The 25,797-nt window shown below is 45.5% G+C and overlaps 1 protein-coding gene across 2 annotated transcripts in view; it reads right to left on the reverse strand.

Moving 5' to 3' along the window:
- Window positions 1–13,335, reverse strand: part of SLC38A9 (solute carrier family 38 member 9) — a 41,310-nt gene extending 27,975 nt beyond the window's left edge. The window contains exons 1-4 of one of the 2 annotated variants that reach the window (XM_006021263.3): window positions 13,315–13,335; window positions 12,980–13,133; window positions 1,502–1,634; window positions 314–435 (exon numbers count right to left, since the gene is read on the reverse strand). In XM_006021263.3, the coding sequence (XP_006021325.2) occupies window positions 314–435; window positions 1,502–1,634; window positions 12,980–13,086 (362 nt within the window). In that variant the 5' untranslated portion in view covers window positions 13,087–13,133; window positions 13,315–13,335. Of the gene's footprint in view, window positions 1–313; window positions 436–1,501; window positions 1,635–7,446; window positions 7,687–12,979; window positions 13,134–13,314 lie in introns of those variants that run through there. The other variant, XM_025201154.1, reaches the window with a different exon arrangement.
- Between the last annotated feature and the right edge of the window lie 12,462 nt (window positions 13,336–25,797).

Genomic DNA, 25,797 nt, shown 5'->3' on the forward strand with positions numbered 1-25,797 from the left:
ACCCCAGCTAGATGCTTATCTAACCTCCTCTTGAAGACCCCCAGGGTAGGGGAGAGCACTACCTCCCTTGGGAGCCCGTTCCAGACCTTGGCCACTCTAACTGTGAAGAAGTTCTTCCTAATGTCCAATCTAAATCTGCTCTCTGTTAGCTTGTGGCCATTATTTATTGTAACCCCCGGGGGCGCCTTGTTGAATAAAAACTCACCTATTCCCTTCTGTGCCCCCGTGATGAACTTAAACAGATTATAGTAAAAGCTGTTAAGTTAAAATAATTGTAATTTTTAGCCACAATAAACAAAAGTGCTTAACGTACATTGTTACTATGCTGGAGTTTTTACCATAGCCTTCTGTGCAACCATCCATTTTGAAAGCAGTTCCTAATGGGCTGTACACATAGATTTCATCTGGAGCTGGCAGAACGTGATCAGGAGCAATCTAACAAACAGATAACAAAAGCAGTAGTATTAAGTTGCTGACAGATATTTATTTAAAGATGTGATGGGATCTAACCAGTGATCCCAACAACTGTGCCTCCCACCATGACGCACTTGCACGGCAAGACATGCAATTTTGGGATCAGATCCCAATTATGCGATACTTGTTGGAGCAGGGGAAACTGCATTGCAACACTGAGCAGCATCATGATCTCAGGCTCCTCCTGCACTGGCAACAGTTCCCAACAAGCAGCTAATTGTCAGTTGGCTTCAGGGACTCAACAGGGCCAGTTTGAGTCCCACTGTGAGCCCTGGAGCCGGCTGGATCAAGACTGCAGTGGGGCTTGAACCTGTAACAGTATGTTCCCTGCCCAACCAACTCATGGCTTGCAGGATGAGGGCCACACTGGGCAGCCCCTGTGCAGTTCCAGTCCTGACAATGATCAGCAGACTGCTGGCTGGCAGGGAACACACCAGGTCCAGTTGGAGATGCCAGTGCAGTTCACCCTGCCACACATTTGTTTCAAAGCACAATGGAAACCAGACACAAAATTAGTACACATTTTTTTGTGTCGTCATTTTGTGGCTTGATTCATATTTTGTCACGTCATTAATTTCCTGAATACGTGGCTGGGTTACACTTTAGGATGCGATTAACTGGTTAATCGTGTTTTAACTGTAACATCTGCCCGGGGCCTTAGCAAGATCACAGCTTCCTCTCTCATGCAAGCCAATTTATAATAAACAAAATGAACACATTTTTACATTAAAGCTTAATAAATCAGCATTTATGTGAGTTCTTGTAGCCAAATTTTAAGACAGGTTCAGCATTGTTTACATGTCTCTTAGATGCTAAAAATATATAACAAGATAATTGTGATTGTGGTTCTACAGAAATTTGGATGTGCGTAGCCACTCATTTCTTATTTAAAAGCAATTTTCACTTTTAACTAATGTTTTCTTTTCTTTTATTCTAATGCAGAAATGTGCAGGTGAGGCACCCCTCGTAGTAACCCCATCACATTACATTATACCCCTGTTAATTAGTATCTCTGGCCTTTTCTTACCATTGCCCTGTCTGATGGAGAAGTAAGCCTGCCATAGTAATGAATCCGCTTATTCATTGCTGATGCTTCATCTGTAACTCTTTGTGTGTCATCATTCACACTAACGATGTTTGTAGGCTCCACATGGAATGGTCTGAAGAGGGTGAAAAGCAAAACACCACAAACCTTTAGGCAGCATTATCAGGTAAAATTCAGAAAACAGTTTTACATAATTCTGTTAAACAGCTATCCAACATGCAGCATCTGTACCACGTCAGTGTCTTACACTCCACAGATGACGGAAGCCAGCATTTACCTCTCTTTATAAATCACATTAAAAACAACACAAAAACCAGAAAAGCAGCCAGCAGGCCAATTTTTTTTGCTGTACTACTTATACTGTGGCAAACCGTTAACGGAGTTTTGACTAATACTGTACATAGTAGAATCAACAAACCAGTTGTGTTCTGTTAAACTGGGGTAAAGAGCAGAATTTGATACAATATATTTAAATTTAAAGTGAAAAGTCTGTTTTAATGTTCTGCTACCTCACAGTTTCCTTTCGAAAGACACTGGATTAATCACTTGGAGTATGATTCTCAGGAACAAAAATTCCTAAGGTTCAGATCATGGCCTGTCCCCAAAGTAGCCATATGGAAACAAACATCCTTTGGAATGATAATGTTTCTGCCTCTTTGTCTACCATGTGGACGGAAGATGTTTGGAGACAGGATAGATACAAGGCTGCGTATCCAGCACTGTATTTACGCAAAGGTAGATGTGAAGTGGATAAGCACATTTCCTGGAACTGTTTGTTAATTTTCCAGTTTGGTTTCTTTTTTTCGGAGGCTGGAGGGGGCGAGGAGGCGGCAGGTATAAACCAGAGCACTGCAAATTACAAATAAAGCTAAATTAGGAGTCTTGATTCACCAGCAGCAAAAAAAATAGTCAGGAAGAATATTGTGGAATTTTTCCTGTGGTACGAGTAGTCTGGAAAACCACAGGTTCAAACAACAGCCTTTCAAGTTCAGTCCTAGAGATGTGCAACAGTAGTTACCGACTCCCCTGGCAGCGGCCCCTGGTGACAGGAACATCTCATGGGGGCTGTACGATTTTCAGCCTCACCCTCATATCAGGGCATTATTTTTCTCAACTGAGCTCCCATCCTCCTTCCAGGTACATTATTAAATATTGCCTCATGCACAAGCTTACCCCTGGAGGTTAACAAAACCCAATTTATAAAGTGCGGCTCTGTTTACTGCCTGCTAAAAGATACTTGAAAGAGATGAAGCTTGTTCCCCAAACCCTGAATGCTCACTTCTGCGATTCTCCTCATGGTCAATAGCACAAAACAGAAATGAATGCTTTCCGATGAACGTAAAAGCAGATGGAAAGAATCTGGATTAACTATGCAATTCGCAGACTAGTCCAGCTGGGTGTGATTTAAAAGCTATTATAGCAGATAAGGAAAAAATAAAATGAAAGCATTACTCTACTACAGTTGTTTCGAACCACAGGAAGCTCCAGCCTGCTGCTGCTATCTTGTTTCTTGCAGCTGCATTTGGGTTCCCTTCCCTCCCACTCCAGTCGGACACACGCTGCTTGAGAACAACAGTGATCAGAGAGGGCAACTGAAAAGCAGCAGGATACAAGGACATTTTTAAGCACCAGAGCGTTCACTGCCTTGCTTAACACATGGATTTGGTTAACAAGATCTCCTGCTCATTGGTCTGTCAGTTGGGGGAATCTCTCCAAGGATGTTAACTCGATCCATGAGCTTATACGGGTAGATCATGATGTCACCTTTCTACGTGGAATGCGAGTGGTGATTTCTCCTTGGGAAAAGTGGCAATCTGCCTAAAACAAGGGAGCGATTTTTGTGTTCTCTATATCTGCACTCAGTTTGAAAACCAGGCCTAGAAATGTATCTGGCTGCATGTGCTGTTCCAGAGACCCAGAGCAGGTTGGGCTAAGCATTGCCCACAGGGCTGTAAATCCTACAGGAAGAAAACCCTGCCAACACCATGCTCAGCCATTCAGCAGATCTGTGATAAATTTCTCTTCTTGGGACAGCACTCTGAAGAGGCCCCATGAAACCAAAAGGAAAAAAAATGGCAGTACGGGGAAATACTTGAGGGTATGACAACAAGTACAAAGTAGGAGAAGTACTGCCTTTCCTTGTGTACCACATTCCCCTACCCCCAAGGCATGTACCTTGTTTTTGGACGTCAGACGGTAGGGGAAAAAAAGATTTTGACAGCATTGTGGCTGTGTGACACTAAGTCAGGTCTCTAGGGAACAGAGAGAGCCCAGGAAGTGTGGCATCCCAGGAAGCAGTCTAGATGGGGCAGCAGAAGTGTCCTGCTATGGCAGAACAGCAACAAGGCTATGCCCAGACCCTTGCAAGGGCAGCAGCAAGACTGTTATTTCTTTACAGTAAAGAATAAGGTGTTGTTTCCAAACCAAAAGCCTCAAGGTACTGATGACAGACAGCATGCAGCAGCTCACTTGCCCTGAGCTAACTCAATGACTACTCCAGATGCATGCTACGCTGCTCAGCCAACAGCGACCTCAGCTGTGAGAGGGACAAAGGACTCCAGCCCCTCTGCTTGCTGGGCCCAGAGAGAAGTGGCAGCCATCTTGGCACCCATGACAGCAGTGTCTGTATATTTCTGTTCTCTTCCAGCAAAGAAAAATCAACTTCCCCGCTTAAGGCACACACCCTAATTCTGGAGGGCAAATTTTGGGGGCAGATGTGCATGTGGTTTACAGATAAATATAGTAATAACAAGAGCATTAACCAAGCACTCAGAGACATGGGAGAGCCACACACAATTTAATGGATTCACTATGTCCAGGGCAATAGCACTATTATACTCCAGTTTTAAAAATTAATCCAACCAGCAATATTCTTTGTTCAGGGGCAAACGCTGCATGAGAACTTATGGATTTTGCATTACATGGTAGGCAGGGGTTGGATGCTGAGAACCCAAACAGGAGATGTTCACCTTGCATACATCACAGAACTGCAGTTGGCACAGAACCCGTGGGCCACAGCTCACAGTGGGCAAGGGAGAGGTCATCGCATTTCCTATAGCACTTGTGTGTGTATAGCTTTAATACTATATAGCCTAGCTACTCTCACCAATTCAGCGTTTAGAATTAATCCAATCAGTATTAAAAGTGACTTTGCATACAGTGTAGTACTTTCCATCTCACTTATTTCCAAATATCAGGCCTTATAAAACTATGATGTTTCTTTGTTAAAACAAAAGTTTCAGTTCCATTGGTCAGGAGGACTCAGTTTCTAAGCTATATGCATTTTCTGACCAGCATTTATAATGTACATAAAATTATTGGAAGCAAGTATATACTAATGAACAAAGAATTTCATTTCCCAAACTTTCTAGGAAATTTATATAAAGTGATGTTTGTCTGAAATGTATAGAAAGATCCATCTATAGCTATCTATATACTGTAGGGTTTTACCTTGTCATTTCAGACAAACAGCACTTTTGCCTTGGGCAATGATAATCTCAGTAATTATAAGGATGTCCAATATCTTTTCTGGATGGGACTGTCTAAACTATACACAATAGGCATCAAAAGGTATAGTGCCATGTATAAGTATACGTGCAGAATGAAGAAGTATGAATATAGAAACCACATTTACAGATAAACACCCTCACCTCCTCCCCCAAGGACACAATATAGTTTAAATTTGACTATCCTTCTTGAGTAGGAGAAATATGCTGGAATTTTAAACAATTGTATATCGTCAAAACACTAGAATTTGCTAAGTTTCAGTGATAGATAAGAAATCTATTAAAATGATTGCATATTTTGGGACAACTGAAAGATATATTGGGAACATGTGTTTAAAAATTAGGGTGGAAATGTCATCAATTAACAATAAATATTTTAGAGTTAGTCTTGCTTGGATTTGAAGACACTTTTGCCAGTAAATAGATGATGTTAAACCAAAGGGGGAAGAGGAAGTAGTTATACCGTTTAATGATTTGACAGTCCTCTCTTCCTTGAGATCATTCATGAAAACTAATCTACTCTGCAAACTTCTTATCTCACCCTGGCTCTCAGCTGTAAAGATTCTGTATCTTCAGACCCCAAATCCTACAGTCAGAAATTCCTGAAATCAGTAGTCCACTCATGAAGGAAGACTCAATCAAAAATCAGAGTATGACAGTCAGTATAAGGTCTTTGGTACAGGGGTTTGTTCCTCATACTTAATAGGATAAACCACAGTGTGCTCTGTTGTCTCTTTCCATATTGTATATGGTGCCGATAACCAGGGACCTGGGTTTTCCGTTTACTGTGGAAAAATCATGGATTTTTTCCTTTAGAGGAGAAAAGTGTGAGAAACAGTGGGTTTCCCCTTGCAGGCTGGTAGAGTTCCTGCCTGCAAAAGTGGTTACTTAGGGCTACAGAAGGAGGGTAATTGAGCAGGGGGCACCACATGCATTTCATTTTAAGATGCATTTCATAGCGGCGTTTCATTTTAATTGTAGAAAAATGGATTTGTTGGGGGGTTTTTTAAGAATCAGAGAATTTGAGATTTTTAAAGAGAGAAAACTAAGATCCCTGCTGATAACCAAAATCAGAGCACCTTTTTAATGCTTCAGAATAAGTCTGTACACAGACATACAATTCCTCTATGTAGGCAATCCATATGACTGAACATACTACGTTTGAGCATCACTTCTGATTTTAGCAGACTTCTGCTTGTCCACCCCTTATTATACTATATTTACTATTTTTAAATAATCCCCCTATTAATTCTAAGGATATTGAGCCATCTAGGGAAATAACCAATGTTTCCTCCCTGAAAGAGAGAGTAAAAAACTTGCACTCCAATACAAGGAATTATTTGCACTCTTCCTCTATTAGTCTGTAGGTGTCAAACAGCCAGCAATCTGTCTTCCAAATAACAGTCGTCCTGCAAGTCAAATCTGAGCCTGGCTGCTGAAGCATGTAGCAATACCTGCTATGTAAAAAGAAGAGTTCAGGTATCTAGTGATACCTACACAGCATCTCTTACGTTTGTTTGTTTTTAACTTGCAAGAAAACTTGAAAAAGAAAAAGAACAGGAAAAAAAGAGAACCTAAAGGAAAAGAAAATTTACTTCTAAAGAAAAGATGGTCCTTGGGCCCCTTCCAATGCTTCTAATGCCATTTAGAAATATTTCCCACACTGACCACTCCATCTTTTTGGTGTTCTCTCATTATTCTCTTTTTAACTTCTCATTCTTCTCAAGTCCCTGGCTTTATGTGCCTTTTGTTTTCCCTCAGGGCAGAAGCCTGGATACATCCTCTACTCTGGGTCTTAAGCATTTTCAATTAGAACAGCTTCCAACACACTTCCAGTTTCATCCTCATAGCATCACACATTCCCAAAGACAACAAAACTGTAAATTAGAGAAAATATGAGGGAGGGAAAGAAAAATGGAGTCCTTACTCTAATACACTAGATAATATTGCTGTGCCAAACTACCATAATAAAATATGCTAGAAGTTATATAGTTACCAAATCATTCATTCTAAATTATTAGAAATGTTAAGAAAGTTACACAAAGCAACCGCATCCAATTTTGAAATGCTCTATTATGTTGGACTTTTTTTGCCTAGAAAGACAAAGAAACATACTACACAAGAAAGTCATTTACAACTTTAATAAACAAAGTAGACAACAAAGCAAGCTATTTTCAACATTCAATTCAACAGGTACTTTTATTCCACCTTGCAGCTTTACCCAGAATAATTGCAACACTACCCAGACTAATTAACAAAACCAGCTAACAACTTATGAAATAAATAATAAAACCACCTACAAAAAAACAAACACTAATCACAAATCCCTAAGACAAAAGACTAAGTTAGTGACAAAATTATAAACATGGAAAGAAAAGACTATTTAAAACAAACTGAAAAAGGCTAGAAAACACTACAAACCTGTGTCTGATCATGGCTCCACCAGCAACAGGTTTAACAAAATCTACTTGTAGCCCACATTCATGATCCCCTCTCACAATACTGTTTATATGTGATAGATATTTTTCTGCTCTCAGGGGCTCCTAACATATATAAACAGGGAATTCAAGCTATACTAGGGAAACCAAAAAATATCTTCATGCTTGTCAGCACCATCTCTAATACATACACTTGTACCCAACACTTCTCTGTTTCTGATCCCACAATGCTTTGCTTTATGCTAATCTGCATTTAACCCTGCCTGACCCTGGCCCCTCTATTTCTACAGGCTGCCTAAGACAGCTGGCCTCAAGCTCTCTCTTTTTGTTCCTCTCTATCCTTCCTTGCTCTGAGGTGGGAAGTTAAGGTCTGTGTTCTTAGCCCTTAAGCCAATGGCTCTCACACCACCCTGGTAAAACCTGAGGCACACCTCAGGAAATTCCAGCCTTTTGCTTTCACCCTTTTTTTTTTTTGCTATAAAAAAAATAGAGCATTTTTTTCTGTTGAAAGAACTCAGAAAGACCACAATAAGCCAGAATGCTTGTAACACTCATAATTCTTATTTCACATCACTGGCTTTATATTGTGAATCATGTTTGCACACCTAACATTGCAGGGCATGGCATGGCATGGCATTCTTGAAAGAATGTTAAGGCACCCTGGTTAAGAATCACTGTCTTCAGATTTCTCCTTGTGTGAAAACTTAAGTCTTTTCAGGGACTGAAGGCTCATATAAAGCAGACAACAGGGAAGCCCCCCTCCATGGATATGCCCATGCTGCCAACATCTTTCAAACCTGTTCTTTTGCTTCTCTACCATAGACTAAAGACTTTACAAAGACAACAGTGTCATCTCTTGTAGCAGCTGTACCCTAGAGATACATGTCTGGTATTTGAAAAGAGGCAGAAAGGGAGCAGAGCCAAAAAGGCAGAGATGGAGTGAATGGCTAAGAAGCACCTGGGGCACTGAGTACACTTCTTTCAGAACTGCAGAGGTGAGTCAAAGAGCATCTGGCTTAGCCTTTCCCTCTGCTCTGCCAATGCCAGATAGTGCTGCCAGGCCAAGATGAAAATAAAGGAGAGTTGGGGTGGGGAAAGGCAAGGCATTCTTTTGTAGTGGCACCAGCCACACCTACCAAGCAAACTTTGTATTACTATAAGCCTAGCTGAATGAAAAAAGCCAGTTCTGGGCTGAAGAGCTAAATCTGAGTGAGAAAACTGGTGGCCTGTGCAGTAACTAGAAACAAAAATCAAGCAAAAAGGAAGGAGAAGGCATGTGGACCACTTAATGTGCCAGAACAAAACAGGCTGGGGAAAAAGATTGCTCAAAGTGCGCACTTTGGTTTTTCTTTTGGGAGATCAAGTTTGAGGGCAAAGCACAAAGCCCCTCCTCTGCTACTCAGATTCACCACACAAAGCAATGGATGCACCTCACTTTGAACAAACCTTTTCTAGATCATGATCTCTCTTCCATCACAGCTTCTCTTATTACCCATGTGTCACCATCTCTTACGCATCAATCTTCACATACAGAGAAATGATCCGCCCTTAGCAACTCCCTAAAGCCATACAAATGAGCACCTGCATCTGGCCTAGCTGAGTCAGAAGAGCCCCAGGCCCTTTTCAGTGCCAAATCCAAGGCAGCAATTTGCAAGAGAGCAATGCCTCTCTCTTCCTCAATCAAGCAGGCTCTGCTAGCTCCCAATCTGCATTACACTAATATTACTGGGCCCCACCCTACACCCCTGTTGTTTCCATGAGGTCCCCATCCCTTCTTTTCTTCCTTAATCTAGAAAGGGAAGATGGGGCTCACAGAGGCTTTAGGCCCTGGCATCCATGCACAAATGCCCCTGGAGCAATTAGGTATCAGGTGTTGGTACCTCAAGCCAAGCATACAACAGCAAATAGGCCCGAATGTACATGCATATATTAGTGCCTATACTGCCAGCCAAGACCCTTCTTTTCACTTCTCCTGCTGTGTTAAAAGGAAATTTAAAAGATGACAGTGCCACCTTCCGTTCTCTTGTGCAAACTGCACCTGCCTCAGAAACGGTACATTCAGTAAAGCCGAAAAGTAAAAGAGCCAAAGTGATCCATAGTTAAGATCCACCTAGTGCTGTTCCCTGCAGCTGAAAAGCAGCAGATTGCTCAACTACTGGTAAGCAGGGCTTCCCCCACTGATATGTTAAATCTTTTTTACATTCTCTTAAAATCAGTATTTATTAGAGGTTTACTGGAATTATTATTGGCATAATGTTCTACTGTGTTACTCTAAAATACTTTAAAATTATGATTTTGGATTTTTGGTATACCAAAGGACATTAAAAGAACATTATTAATGTTGCAAAGTTATGCACTCAGAAGGTAGGAAATGCCAGAATGAATGTGCAATCTTGAATTTGACCACTTTGCACATATGCATTATGAAACAGACTTCAATTATGTGATTACGTACTATTATTTCCACAGGACTCCTGCCTCATACTGTGCAAAGGAAGCCGGGACACAGAGAGATTAATGTAAAAAATGCTCACTCATTTTGGGTGCCTAATCTGAAATATGAAGACTTGATTTTTCAGCAAACCTACCACAGTATAGCACTCTGAATACTCAAAGCACAGCCTCCAGTTGCAGCTGTGAGTGTTTAGTGCTTCTGGAAACAGACCCTATGACATTTTGTCAGGGACTCAGAAAATGTAAGACCTACAGTCAGTGACTATGTGTGAAAAGCTTAATACAAACTACCTGAGTAGAATGACACAGGAGGAACTCTGTGGCAGAGGCAAGCATAGAATCCAATCTTCCAGGGCAGTGCTGAACTACCCAAACATCTCTCTTCTCACATCCCCTTGATCCATTCACTTCCTACTTTCCATATTCTGCACCAAATATGCCAGGGTTGCTGCAGAAAAGTCTCCTTTAATACATAATCCTGATTCACTCAGAGCATTTCATCTTGTACACTGAAGCAGACAGGGATAATGAGATGGTGTCAATAAAGACTGTATTGTAATGAATGCACAAGAGGGTGAATTAAGATTATGCAGGCATCCTTAATTCTGGCATTTCCTAACTTGGAACTGTTTGACTTTCCAGCATAAGAATATTTCTTAAAAGCAATTAGGTTAGGTGTAAATAAGTGCATGTAATGTCCTAGGCTTTTTTAATACAAACTGGAAAAAAACAAATTCTATCACAAGGAATTTTAAGATCCACCATGTTGACCTCTGCCACTTCTGCTAACTGAGTAGCTGATAGCAAAAGGTGGACTCTTCTGCCCATTTCCCTCCACAAATGACTTTTTTGCCCAACCCCTCCAATCTGCCCAAGTCCTGATTCTTCCCCACTCTTGGCTCCTCAAGCCTACTTTCATTCCCCTCATCCAGCCCATCCCGGTCTCCACTTCTTAGTCTTTTTACCCAACAAGCCCTGGTCTAAGGAGGCAGGAAGTAGAAACCAAGAGGGAAAAGGAGCCTGAAGACTCCGATGACAGCAGAAGCAGCCACGGGGCACATGGCATGGTGCAGTGATCAGGGGCCAGTGGGGCTGATGGCATGGTATAGCAGGGAGGGGTGCCTGCTGTACAGTGAGGTGGGAAAGCATCCAGCATGCAGCACGGTATGGTGTATGGCCCGTGCATCATATGACCTGGGGGAAGTTGTGCAGCTGTACTCATGCCCACAGTCAGGTGGTTTCTCATGGATATTCTCACCACTAAGTTAGTGGTACTACATTTTGCAGTAAGTAAAAATCTTAATAGGCATGGTGATAAATATGTGCCCGTTGATTCTGTTCAGTGTTTTAAGACATATTTGAAACAGGTACATTGTAGCAGGGCACTGGGATGTACCTGCTCCTTGAAGAGAGCAAGAAGCCTGTGAGCCTGCTTGCAGGTGGCAGCGGGGAGCTAATGAGGGACTCATCTGATCAGAAGAGGGCTCAGGCTGGAGCTATATAAATCCAGAGCTTGTCCAGGTCAGGGAACCTCTCCCTGGCAACCTTGCAGTAAGGAGCTCCTGGCAGAAGGGCTCCTGAAGGGACCTGGATTTAGCAAAACAACTCTGCAGGCCTGGGAACAGAGGTAAGTTCCCTGGGCAGAGAAAGACTGGGTTTATAGGCAAGTGGCCTTTGTTTTAGGTTAACTCCCTAGAAGGTTTGAGGTGCCTACCAGAGGGTCTGTGTGCCCAGGGAAAGGCTGAGCTGGGGCCTGAGAGCCCAGAGAAGCTATGTGTGGGACCAAAGAGCCCAAGGCTGTATAGTGTATAGGCTAGAGCAGGGATAGGTAAAATGCAGCCTGGGGGCCGGATGCAGCCTACCAAGCCATTCTATCTGGCCCGCAGGGCCCCTAAAAAATTTAGAAAATTAATATTAATCTGCTCTGGGCTGCCTGTCATACAGCCCTCAATGGCTTGCCCAAACTCAATAAGTGGCCCTCTGCTCAAAATAACTGCCCACCCCGGGCTAGAGTATAGCCCTGGGCTGGAAAGTATGACAGCTAGGAATGAGGAAAGTGCCCTCTTAAAGGGGTACGGGGTGTTCCTGCTGTTTGTGTTTTCTGTCATAGTCCAGGGGCTTATGGTTTAAGTTACCGTTAATGATGATAGTTTGGGTTGGGACTGCAAGGGGTGGTTTATAGAGGTTCCATTTGTACCCAAAGGGCAGACACTTGCCTTGAGCCCTTCATGTGCAGGCTCAAGGCTTGAGCTACTGTTGAGACCAGAGAGGGGCAGTGTGCAAGGCTACAGGGGCTGGAGCCAGAGAGAGACAAACCAAAGCTAATGCCACAGCCAGGTCCAACACAGTGGGCCTGGGCTAGAAGGCCTTTCTGGGAGGAAAAGGATGGAAGCTGAAGAGGCCAGAGCCCAACAAGTGAACAACGATATGATAATACCTGTAAGGCCTGGGGTGTGGTATAGGGGAGGAAAACGGGCCACACAACTTGCCCTTGGGTGTTTTACAGCGGCCTAGTTAGGCCGAGGTATTTATCAGGCCTGAGGGCTGGATTAAGACCCAGTGAGAAGTCCTTAGGAATAAGGTTCACTCTAAAGCCTGTTGGCAACCTCCCTTAATCAACTTTTACTATTAAAAAACAAGGCGTGGCAGGTGAGCAAATTAAGGAGACTGGCATTGCAGTCTGACACAGGTAAGAGCTGCAGGTTCACTCAGAGTACCCTCTGTGGCCACAAGACCTATCACATGCATGCATATATATCTTTTCAAACCAACTGCATTCTAGCATGCCCTCACTGAAGCAAGGTCACTAAACTTTTCAAAAGCAAGATCTCTTTCTTAAAAAGGAAAAGAGAAAAAATAAAAAATGTATTCTATGAAATGCAGGTGGTGCTTAAAATGACACTGACTGGACACAAAGAAGAAACTTTGATTTATAAAAATCAGCAGATGCAAAATGTTAGTGGTTTGTTTTTTTGTTTCCTTCACAGAATTCTTCTTTTAAGTATAAATATAAGACAACCACCATTTCCAGTGTTGTATTAATATTAGACTTTCCCCCTCACCTTTTGCATTTAAGGTCTTCTGGACTAAACTGAATGTTCATGATTCCATAATTGCTTTCATCACCACCTCCATCAGGGATCAGGAGCGGTTTAGTATCCTCTTCCATACTTGAAGAATGCACTTCTTTCTGCTAGTTCCTATTAATATTTGGACCTAAAACAAATAAAACAAGACGGTTATAACAAATAGGTAAGATACTGGCCCTACTACAACAAAACACCACACCTACGTGAGGCCTGATGCAAAGCAGCCAGAGGGTCAATTGCTAGTTGAAGGGTGAGAGGTAGCTACTTGGGAGCTCCCATTCTGTGAAGGGAATTTCATGTGGGGTAACCTGGGAACAGATGCTGTGCTGGCTTTTCAGTGAAGAACTGTAAACATTTCTGAAAAAATGTCCTCATGGTTATACAAAGATTTCTTGAAATAAGGTTCAGAAGATGGTGTTGTATGATTTGATAATCTGCAACTGAAAGAATGCAATGCTATAATTGACCTAAAAAAGGTATCATCTCTGAATCAAGAATATTATACATAAGCATGATATTTGGCAAAATATTGATGATAAAATTTTGCTCTGTCTTGTACTTTTACATACGTAGAATTCAAACAAGCTACATCCATGGGGAAGTGAGGAGCATGAGACTGGAATCAAGACCTAAATGTAGGAAATTAAAAGTTTTGTCTCAATTCTTTCAGCGAGGGAAAAAAACTCCCGGTGACAGTAAAGCAGAATAACCAATTAACCAGGACCATCTGTGCTCATAAAATGCATGCTTTCCTCAGTGGATGTAACTTCTGCAGTAACTTGTACAGTAAAAGCTTTGTTATCCTGCATGAGTGTCTTAAGGGGTGTGCTGATTACCTAAAAATTCTGGTTATCTAAGAGTTTTATACCTCAGATGCAGTTGGGGGGGTGCGTGCACACTTGGATACCCAGCGTAGCCAGGGTAGCAGTCGGCTCAGCGGGCAGGTAAGTTTCTTTCAATCTACTTCCTTATGAATGCCTGGACTGGGGGGTTGGAGGTGGGAGGGAGGCAGGCAGGCAGATCAAGATGCCCACAGTGCAGGAGGGAGTGGGGCAGAGGCAAATTGGTCACCCCTGCCCCGCTCCCTCCTACATTGTGGGGATGGTCCCACAACCCGGCCAGGCTGTGAATGGGACCCCGGCTGGGCTGGGTCATGAGACAATTGGAGCCTGGCGGCTCATCCAGAGGTGCAGCGTGGGGAGCTAGGTGGGGAGGCACATGGACCCCCGATCTGTGCATGGGGCAAGAGCGGGCTGCAGCTGCAGAGTGGGCTCGCTCCCTGCCTCTGTCTCACTGCTGCTGCTTTGAAAGTGATACAGCATGGTGCCATGTGCATCCTGCCACTGGGTGGGCTAAGCAGCGAGGCAGGCCCGTCCCAGGGCCACCACTGCCCGCCTGGAGCGCAGCACGGCCACCCCTGCTGGGAAGAGCCTGGCACTACCCTGGCCCCAGCCTGCAGCGGCAGCCTGTCCTGCTCTGTGCAGGCCCCCCCCCCCCGGCGGTGATGCGGTGCTGGGGGTGGCAGATTTGCTCATGCAGGGGATGATGCTGCTGGGCAATGACCCCGGGCATGGGGAAAGGGGTGGCCACACGGGTGCAGCAGGCCCCAGGCTTGATTCCAATCCTGGGCTTGGTTCCCTCCCAATCCCAGCCCCTCCTCCCCTGCCACCCTTCCTGGCCCTTTCAGGAAACATTTGATGGATGTGTCGGATAGACTGGGGAAAGATTCGGGTTGCTAAAGTGAGGATTCTGGTTGCTAAAGTACTGGAGGATATTGGAAATTCTGGTTAACAGAGTATTCCAGTTAGTAAAATGCTGGTTAACACAGCTTTACTGTAAGTCCCCCTTCCCAAATATAACTTTTACTTATCCTATCACACACTACCAACTTCCCTTCCAATTGCCATTTCCTACCTGCAAACCACTACCATCCCTTATTTTCCATAATGCTTGGCCTTCTTCCTTGACTCCATTATTTATTAAGCAATGCCTTCACCATTATGCTATAGAGTCCCTGTTGCATTACTCCTTTCTAGACACTCCTTTCCAGACGGTTGCACAGCTTCTACAGGATTGAGAAATAGCTTCCTCATCCCTGCCTTCTCTTGAGTCTACTCATTTGGGCAAATCCTGGGAGGTGGAGATGTTAATTTGAACTCTCTGAGGCTGAAGGGGATTTAAAAAGGTTTCCCCTTACTGGGTGAGTCCTCTAGCTCTTGGGCTATTATGCATAAGACAGGCAGCCACATACCATCCACAGCCATATGTCAAATGCAGAGCACAAAACTGCATTTTTGTGAGGGGTCTTAAGTGCTACTCCACCATCTTGCCTACTTCCTGGACCTCAACTAGGCATTAGCAGGAGATGGGTGGCTAGCTGCTCAGATTTGGTGGCTCTGGGTATCCACAAGAAGAGAATTATTAGGTACACAGTAACCTTTCAAGTAAAACAGGAAGATACTTAATGAGGGAGGGAAGGGAATCACTATTTTAGTCTCAGATGTTTTAAATTCCAGCTAAATCCTGGAATAAACAGCATCTATTCACTTTACTGGGTTTTCTTTCTGTAGAACTTTTTTTTAGATTAGGATGGACTTTAAAGATCCTGTTATCACAGAACATTTTAAAGCATTTATTTGGGGTCAAATGGGTATGGGTAAAAGTAAGTAAATGGGTTACATATGTTGTCTTTTTATACTAATTGATGTGGGGCTTGAATGGTGCAGATGCACAAAGGTCAGAATAGTTAATACCCTGTAATTTAAAATTGTGGAGGTAGGGGAAGAAGGAAGGAAAGGGAGAGGTTTGGAAAAGAGAAGTAAGTAACAAGAAAAGGAACAGATACTTTGACGTTTTAAGGCTTAATACTAAAGTAGGAAGCTACGAAAAAGAGCAACTGAGCTAGTGGAAAAATAAAACCTCAAAAAGCTAAAGGATAAATATGTAAGCATTACTGCTAATGGCTTGTAATATTAAATGTATGTCTAAATGCTGAGAGGTACCTACATCAGTGTTTTCCAGACTGGGGAGTCCCTCGTGTTTTGTGTGGTTCAGTGGTGGTATTGGGCAAAGAGAATGGGTAAGAAAATGCTGCATAAACCTTGGAGCTATTTTAAGCTTTCTATGTGTAATGTTGTGGGTAAAGTGCAGGTTGTCTCTTGGAATCTCCTAATGGCTCTCTGCCTCCCACAAGATTCCCTAAGAAAATAACAGGAGTAACATGTGCAGGCAGAGCTACGTGCTTAGGAACCGGCTCATGGGTTGCTTATTTCTTTTCACAACAAGGTTTAGCTGCAAGAAAAGGTGACTTCAGCTACACACCACCATCAAGAAACAACTGCATGCTCCTAGCAACTTGAAGGCTTTTGGTATGGGGCGTGGGGTTGGGAGAACAGACCTGAAAGAGAATTGATGGAAGGGAAAAACTATGAGAACCAGGGATCTGGTTATGTGTTCACCACAGAAAAACATGGTAAAACTCAGATTTTCTCATTTTGAAGTGGGAAATGGTGGGTTTCCCCTTGCAGACTGGCAGTTCCAGTCTGCAAGGGGCTGGGGGGAGTAGGAGGAGGGCTGCGAGGCAGCTTGGAGAGCAGCTCCCTGCAAGAAAATCTGGTGGGGAGGGGAGAATGAGGTTGAAGCCTCCATGGGCAGGGCTGGGGCTGGTGCCCAGATGGGGCAATGTGTGGGGCTTGAGGCCTGGGGCTAGAATGTGCAGTCGCATGGCTCAGGTGGAGAGCGGGATGGAGTTGCAGGTGGCTCCTCCAGGGGGCAGTGGGGTGGCTGGCTCCTCACTGCTGCACACACTCCCTGGCAGGGTATAGGGGGCATGTGCTCCTGAGATCTGTGTGTGGGGAGGGAGCAGATGTGGGCTGCCCGCTGCAGGCTTGGGCTCTCTACCCTGCTGCCCTCCCTCTGGGGCCTCCATGGCCTGGCGGGTGGGACCCGGTACAGCAGGACAGAGTGGGGCAGGGAAGCTCCTTGCTGCTGCGAGCCCTGCACTGCCACAGCAAGTTGCCTCCTACCTGCCTGGCAACAGTGAGGGTGGCAGTGTGGAGTTGTGTTCCCTGCCTACCCAGCAGCAGCCACGGACACCATGCCATGGCAGCGTGAGGTTTGCAGCAGTGACACTGAGCTTCTTTGCCCCACTCTGCCCTGCTGTGCCGAGTCTCTCCCGCTCTGCTGCAGAGACCCTGGGGAGAGGGCAGTAGGAAGCCCAAGCCCGCAGAGCATCTGCTCCCTCCCCCCACAATGAGCTCTACTCCAGCCATGCTGCCTGGCGGGCGGGGGGGCGAGGTGGGGGAAGTCAGGCTCCTTGCTCTGCTGTATTGCAGCAGCTGGGACTCAGGTGCTGCTGCGGGGGTGCAGGGAACTGTGGACCTGGGTCCATTGCCCTGTAGAACCAGCAGCTGGGGGCCCCCTCCAGCAGAGCTGGGGGGACAGGGGGCTGTGGGTCAGGAGTGAGGGGCAATGGCATGGGCAAGGCACCGGCATATCAGGGCTGCTCAGCACCATAAACACTGGGGTGGGTAGAGAAGCCACAGCTAGACTCATGTCCTGGGGAGTGAAGGGGGGAGGGAGCTCTGACTTTCCATGATAAAGTATAGGTATTTAGAATGTATTTTATTACAGTGATTAAGGCACTGATAGGCTTCCAAACTGCTTTAAAATTGTAAGTATATCAATAAAACATTGTTTTCAACTGATACCTATCTATGTAGTGGCATTTCATTTTAATCACAGAAAAACATTGATTTGGGGGAGGGGGGGTTTAATTGAAGAATTTGTGATTGATTGATTGATTGATTTTAAACAGAGAACACCAGGGTACCTGGAGATAACTGAGAGCATTAGCAGAAAAGAATCAACACGTGTTCATAGATTCATAGATGCAGGGTCGGAAGGGACCCAAGTAGATCACCAAGTCCGACCCCCCTGCCCTGGGCAGGAGAGAATACTGGGCTCATGACCCCAGTTAGGTAATTGTCAAGCCTCCTCTTAAAGACCCCAAGGTAGGAGCCAGCACCACTTCCCTTGGAGCGGTTCCAGATCCTAGCTGTCCTGACTGTGAAATGGTGTCTTCTAATGTCCAGCCTGAACCTGCTCTCAAACTACTTATGGCTGTTATTCCTTGTTACTCCAGGAGGTGCATGGGTGAACAGGGTCTTCCCATTCCCTGCTGGTCCCCCCTGGTAAGTTTGTAGACAGCCACCAAGTCCCCTCTCAGCCTTCTCTTGTGAAGGCTGAACAGGTTCAGGTCCTGTAGCCTCTCCTCATAGGGTCTGCCCTGCTGTCCCTGGATCATGTGAGTGGCCCTCCTCTGGACCCTCTCGATGTTGAGCAATTAATTAGGAAGGCTTATGAGTATAGCTCCAATTTGTTCGGAGCCAAAGTTTGGAACTACTGAACTAATCATGGAAAAGCCTTTCGTAAGCCTTCCATGAAGAGCACTGTGGTCAGGTCTATTCTCTTCTGTTAATGGTTTCTTTCCTCCCTCTTAGTTATCTTCCATAGTTCTTCTCTTCTATCCATTGTCTTTCAGATCTCTTCTCCCTACATCCTTATTGGGAGAAATTTTGAATAGAGGTGCAGACCCCTTTGAATTGTAAGTGTGGGTTCACATACTTTTGATCAGTCATCTTTGTGGACACCTTGGCCATAATCTGCAGACCCAGGGGTCCGCAGACCACAGGCTGAAAATCACTGACTTATTGCCTTCCTCCTGAGTACTTATCTCCTGACTTGCTGTTATTTCCTGCCTTTTTTTTTTCCCTCCTGTCTTCTTCTCATTTGTGACCCTATCTTCCTGTTCCTTATGTGAACCCTGGCTTCCAGTTGCTTCTGACCTGCACCCTTGTTACCTAATTGGAAGAGAAATAGACCAGATGGGCAGGTATCTGCATAACTCTGCCCTTGGCATGAGATAAACAGGTTATACCAGACAGGAAACCTGGCTTTATGCTGGGGTGGCCAACCTGTGGCACATGTGCCACAAGTGGCATGGGCAGCTTCTAGAGGTACACTGATACATTGGTTCATATCGTATTGACACCAACAAACGGACATTTTTGGCTTTTTTTGGCTGATGTGGCCTATTTAATGTTGCTGATAAATGCCACATGTATGTGCGCAGCCACAACATGCATGGGGCCAGGAGTGCAGCCTGGCAGCTTGGAAAGCAATATCCAGCTGGTAAGTCTAAGGGGGTAGGGGTACAGATCTGGGCCCCTGCGGTGAGGGAGGCAGTAGGGCTGAGTAAGGGCCAGGTGCTGACCGGGTGGGGTGCAATACGGAGCCGGCAGCTCGTCCCAGGAGGTGGAGGGGGCTAGCAGCTCCCAGCCACTGTGCGCACCGCCAGGGGGGCATGGAGGGCATATTTTCCCCCCAGAACTATGCATGGGGAGAGGGCGGGTGGGCTGCCCGCTCAAGACTAGGGCTGGTGCTAGGCTCTTCCTGGGGGGAGGGGGCTGGGCTGGGGCTGCTCTCAGCGTGGGTAGTGGCACTGGAAGAGGGGCTACAGGGGCCCCTTCTCCCAGTGTTGCTGCCTGCTCCAAGTGCAGCCCCAGCCCAGCCCCTGCTGCTGGGAAAGTGGCAGAGGCAGCAATGGGCTCGAGTGGGCAGCCCGCCCTCACCCCACACCTGGATCCAGGGGGCACATGCCCCTCATGCCTCCCTCGGGGGTATGCATAGTGGCTGGGAGCTGCTGCCCCACCCCACACCCCCACATGAGCTGCTGGCTCTGTCCTGCACCCTGCCTGGGCATTGCCTGGCCCTGTCCCAGCCCTATTCCCTCCCTCACCATGAAGGCCTTGATCTGTCCTTCCCCACCCACCATGTCCCTTCCCTGCCCCCTCAGACTTACCAGCTGGATGTTGCTCTCCAAGCTGCATATCAGCAATTGGATCTGTATCAGCTGATATGGCTTGTTAATAATTGGCCATCAATATCGGCCCCAAAAATCTTTATTGGTGCACCCCTAGCAGCTTGTATGTGTGGCATCTGGCAGAGGAGGGAACACAGTGGCACATGGGGTCAGAAGCAGAAAGCAGTGCAGCAGATCAGGCAGGGGAACAAGGTCAGATTAACACTTAGCAAGGGCACAGGGCTGCCAAAAAGGTTGGCCCTCACTGTTCTATGCAGCCACATCCCTACCCCAGGGTCAGCCATGGAAAAAGGGCTTGGGAAGTAGAGGTATGAAACTTAGAGCTCTGCCAGTTGAACAAATCCTAAGGTCCCAGCCTTACTGATGATTCCTATGGGTGTTGATGTGGTGACAACACAGTTCTAGGAGGGGAAAGGGGAATGGCTGGTGTGCATTGTGTTTGTTTGCTTTTTTTATTTGCATTTTAAAAACACAAACCAACAACAACAACAAAGCATGTGTCATTTCCCCTCCCCCCACCGCAATCATCTGCTCATTTGTTGTTCATATATCAATATATGATCATTAAGGTGGCAAAACAAAACATTATGCCAAAATGTAAGTTTGTATATGCAAACTTAACTTGGCTTCCTTGTAGGTATGCATGGCAGTAGAGTCTGATTTTTACATGACTATTTTGTCCACCGGACCCCTGTAATGTCCAATGTGTAGTATACGCTTCCTCAAGGCATGAATTAAGATTGTGTGAACAAAAAGGGCAGTTCACCCACAGATCCGTTTCATTTGTTGCAGGAGATGGAAGGAAGACAGAAAGAGTAGACGACAGCTGAATTTCTTCACAGAAGAACTGGATTTCACACTGGCTACTGCCACAGAGTTCCACTGCAATGCTAAGTAGTTTAAACCACACTTTTTACTGTGGATGACTAATAGTGTTCTTCCCTTTTCTGTGTTAAGCATCAGCACCTCTGCCATCAGAGCGCTCAGCCTTTCTGTAAATCGATTGCAAATTGAAATCATTCAGAAATCTTCTAAATATGTAAAGTTGTATATAGTACTAAGCATTATGAAACTGAGCCACAGGTATCTCAAACTGAACACCCAAAATCTGTGGATGCTCTCTAGACCTCATTTTCCCATCTACAGAATGAATACATTAGTTCCTCATCTTGCATGTTGTGAGAACCTATTTATGAAGTACCTAATCTTATAACGATGAACACTACAGAAAAACCCACAGGGAAATTAATGAGTCTGTCCTTTGAATAACACTGTAAGCAAGGCATGTAGCCGTGCACTGAGCAAGAAGAAAATGTAATTTCAAACAGCTGCTCTTTTAACAGAGCCTTCTCTATCTTGTGCACTAAATGAGATGGGAGTCTTGACAAGAAAAATAGTAAATGGTCACATGCATGTGTGGTAGGGCAGGGGTCAGCAATGTACAGCCTATGGAACCACTGAATCCAGCCTGCTGAATCTCAGGCTTTGCCTGTGCCCATGTCTGTACTGGAACTGAGCAGCAAGGAGCTGCCCCAGGGCCGCAGTGCTTGAAACAGTGCTCATGTCACTACTGCTTGTCCTATCCTCACCCCTCCCTGCTGGCCATGCCCCTTTCTCAAGGTTGCAGTGCAAGTGTACCTTCCAGCCAGAGTGGAACTGTGCTGAGAGCAGGGCTGTGCGGGGGGAGAAGGATGGGGATGAGGAGAAACAGAAGCAGCTTCTATCTGCCCAGCCCTAACTCAACTACCCTTCAGCTGGGAGCTGTGAGAAACAGTGGTGGCATGGGCACAGCTCCCAGCTGTGTGACTCTAGTAGGGACACAGGAAAAGCTTCCCTGCTACTGACATACCAGTGAAGCCATCTGACCAGTGCCAGACTGAGGATGGGTTGTTTTGGCCCACAGCATGAAAAAAGTTGCTGGCCCCTGCACTAGGGAGCTGAATAAATGTTGTATGTCATAACTTTTCAATGCTTGACTTTGCCATTTTTCTTAACAGGTAATGGCTATAAATCTATAGCTTGTTCATCACCATAGTGTGTGAATAACTAATATGTTTTAATAAGGGGTGCAAACTAGTGGAGAGTAGATTTAGGTTAGACATTGGGAAGACATTTTTTACAGTAAGGGTGGCCATAGTCTGGAATGGGCTTCCAAGAGAGGTGGTGCTGTCACCTAACTTGGAGGTCTTCACGAGGAGGCTTGACAATCACCTGGCTGGGTTCACCTGACCTCAATCCTCTTTCCTGCCAGGGGCAGGGGGTTGGACACAATGATCCATTGGGTCCCTTCCAACTCCATAATCTATGAGTATGTAGGTCAGGGGTGTCAAATATATGGCCTGTGGGTTAGATCCAGCCTTGGGAGCCCTGCCATCCAGCTCCTTGGTGACCCTGGGTCTGATGAGACCCATGCAGGGTACAGTAGTGGTCTTAAGGGAGGGCAAACCAGGTGACTGCCTGGGGCCCCACACTTTAGGGGGCCCAAATTTTTTTTTGGGAGTTTTTGCAAGGAAAGCTCTATTTGCATTTTAACACAACTATTTATCTAACTCCCCCAAAGAATTTTTAAAAGATCTATGATACAACTGTGGTGGGTCAATAGTTACCTGAGTACATGCCTCTAAGGGGCCCCAACTGACACTCTTGCCGAGGGCCCCAACAGCCCTAAGCCCACCACTGCAGGGTATAGCATGTACTGATGACACTGAGGTAGTCCACAGGCTGGATCTAGCCCACAGACCTTTTGCCTCCCCCAGCATACACAATATAACTGCTGGTCTAGGATCCCCCATTACAAGCAGCACAGATCCTGAGCAGTGAGAACAGGTGCTGCATGCAGCACAGTTCAGTAGCAGGAGCAGCACTCCACACAATGGCTGCCCCAGCTAGACTGTGCCACGTGGCACTTGCTCTGGGATATGTGCTGCATATGTGGTGCTTGTTCTAGCTGGTCCAGGACCCACATTGCACACAACGCTCACAGGTGCCATGTGCAGTGTGGCTTCTGGACTAGCTGGAGCAGGTGTCATGTACAGCACAATTAGGGCAGGTACTACTTGTAGTGCGGTACTGCTTGTAGTGCAGTCCAGCTGGGGTGGCCACTGCTCCCACCAAACTGCTACACATGGCATCCATGCTGTGCGGCCCAGATCCTGGAACAGCCACTGTAAGGGACCTAGAGTGGCAGGCCAAACAGGGATGCTTAGGCGCCCAAGCTCCGGACCCAGCCACTGTAAGGGACCTAGAGTGGCAGCCAAATCAGGTATGCTAGGGAAGGGGAAAGAGGGTCAAGGTGTGTGTGTGTGCATGTCCATGGGCCCAATCAGGCCTGCAGACCAGCCCAGCACCACTCATCCACAGCTGCTTTGGTTTCACATCCTTGATGTAGATACTCTTCTCTCCCCTCAATGGTTGGTAAACTGGCTTTTCCTTCAAAAATGATTCTCTTTCTCCTCTGCCACTCACACAGCAACATCCTCCCCTCTTGGAGCTTTCATTCCTTATGGGTCTCTTCTCAGCTCATACTAGACGATACAGTAAGGAAAAATAACAAGGCCAAAACAAAGTGCTTTTGAAAGTATCACTCTAAAGTTTTATGGCCCACATTCAAAACAGAAGCATTAAGATAAAAGGCAGGTCCTCTGAAATTGTCCTGAAAAGAACAGTGCACTATGAACCAAATAAATAGCTCTGTAGCAATCAATATAACACAGAAGAATGGGGTCACTACTCTTTTTACTTAATGATAAAATATTTACTTGAAGAGCAGGATCCTTTTTCCACCCCTCTCTCAACATGGGGTGATAGGCTATGAGTAGAAACCAAACTATGCTACAATTGTGTGGCTTCTCTTTTAAAAGTGGCTGGAACACTCAGGCTAAACACTAACAAACACAAGTTTGATTGCATTAGAGCATTTTGAGGTGCATCAAATCCAGACCTTACAGACAACTAAACTCAATGTCCCACATTAAGTACCTGTGAATTATTCAAATTAACACTTTGCCTTGAAACAATCCCTGCTATTTAAAACTCCTATTTAAACAATAGGAGTTATATTCCCTGCCTAATCATGGGTGCATCAAATCCCTTGTCTGTTCTTTAGCTCTAGACTTTGGGGGCTGCACCTCTAACAACTGCTATGGAAAGATCTCACCAATTCAAATACTATTAATGTCACCATACCCTTTCAGATAATCACAGGTACTCCAGACCCCAAAATACAAAGCCCTGTTTCACATGTCCATAGGGTCCATTACTCCTCCCCTTTTCAAACAAACAAGGTGCCCTCCTACAATGACTATCCTGTACACTGTGCCTACTCAACCAGAGCATTGAATATTCATGGAGCAGCAAAGCCATGTAATACAGATCATACCATATATTACTTCACACCATCTCCTTAGTAGGCTCCCTCTCCTGATCACAAAACACACGTAATGTTCTTAATAGCTGCTGCACATATAGGCCCTCCAGATTAAGAATCCTTGCTCTATAATAGTGTATAAATAGTTTACTACACAAGTTTAAACCCAGTTCAAACACACTTTGGACTTCTCCCCAGTGGTCAGACAAAACATGCGCCAGTCTGTTAGTTCTATGTATCTACGTTCTCTCATCCTTACTACCATATTCTACCAGCAAAACATTGAGTGTTTCTGCACCCAAAGCTCTTTGGTGAGTTTAGATTCCATCTTTCTACCAGAACTCTTATATCTTGTCTGCACTAGGTTGTGTCTGTGCCATAAATTCTGCTAATAGCAGCTGTCAGAAGGAAGCTGCTACAAAAATTTTGCAGTGATGTGCTTCTGGTGGCTCTACTACAGCTGTTGTGCTGGCCAGGTGTGAAGTATATGGGAGGCACCAACTGCTGAAGGAACCATAGAAGCTGGCAGAAGCTGTAGGCATGTCTACACATACCTGCTGCCAGGCAGCAACAGAAATCATTTTTGGTCAGCTAGCAGAAAGACAGAATTTTGTAATCACAAAGCAGCTTGAAGTGTGGACGTATAACCTTTGGCCTACCTATACTACGTGGTTTTGCTGACAGACCTTTCCCAAGTGAAGGAAATCTCCTGACAGGTACTTCTCACTTACCATCATTCGGGATAACATTGTTTCATTATTACATCACTGATCTATTAGAGAACACACTCATTTAAAGGTCGTGCAATGTTCGGTTATAACATTGTTTGGCCGCTGCCTGCTAGTAGGTAACTGCTGTGATGTAGTTGGATTCGCTTAACATCATTTTGCTTAAAATCACATTTTTCAAGAACATAACTGGGACATTAAGTGAGGAGTAGCTGTACATACAGAAAGCATGGGAGTCTCTGTTGGATTTACTGGTCCCCTTCAGTGAGGAACCAGAGATGCATGAAAGCCTGGCGGCTGCTGACTCCCACTACAGCCTCTGTCAGCTGGTTGTCTGTCCTAGCCCTACATTGCACTGCAGCTGACACAAGACGGCCAGTGGCAGAGACCTGATGCGCCTGCAGATTCAGCGGCAGGGTACGAAGCAGGGAGGGGGCAGGCTCTGGGCATGGGGGCTGCATGGCAGACTTGCAAGCTGCAGTGTTGGGGGGAGGGAGCACAGGTAGCTGCCAGCCCCGTCTAGAGCAGGCTGAGATGCTTACACTGACCCCAGATAATACAGCCCTGAAACTCTCTGGCGTGCAGCCTTAGGAGAATTACAACCTGGCAATATTATCTAGCGCCTGGAAAGCAGGTGTCCTTCCTCCTCCCTGAAGTAACCTCCACTGCGCGGATTAAGAAAGGGAGAAGCGAGCGTGTCCCCGGGGCCCGTCCTGAGGGCCGGGGAGCCCAGGGGCTCCCACTTCACCTGGAACAAAAGGCCGCTCGCATGAAAACGACCCGGGATCGCCCCGAGCCGGGGGCGGGGGTCCAA

This window comes from Alligator sinensis, unplaced genomic scaffold, assembly GCF_000455745.1.
Source record: "Alligator sinensis unplaced genomic scaffold, ASM45574v1 scaffold123_1, whole genome shotgun sequence".
Taxonomy (NCBI): domain Eukaryota; kingdom Metazoa; phylum Chordata; order Crocodylia; family Alligatoridae; genus Alligator; species Alligator sinensis.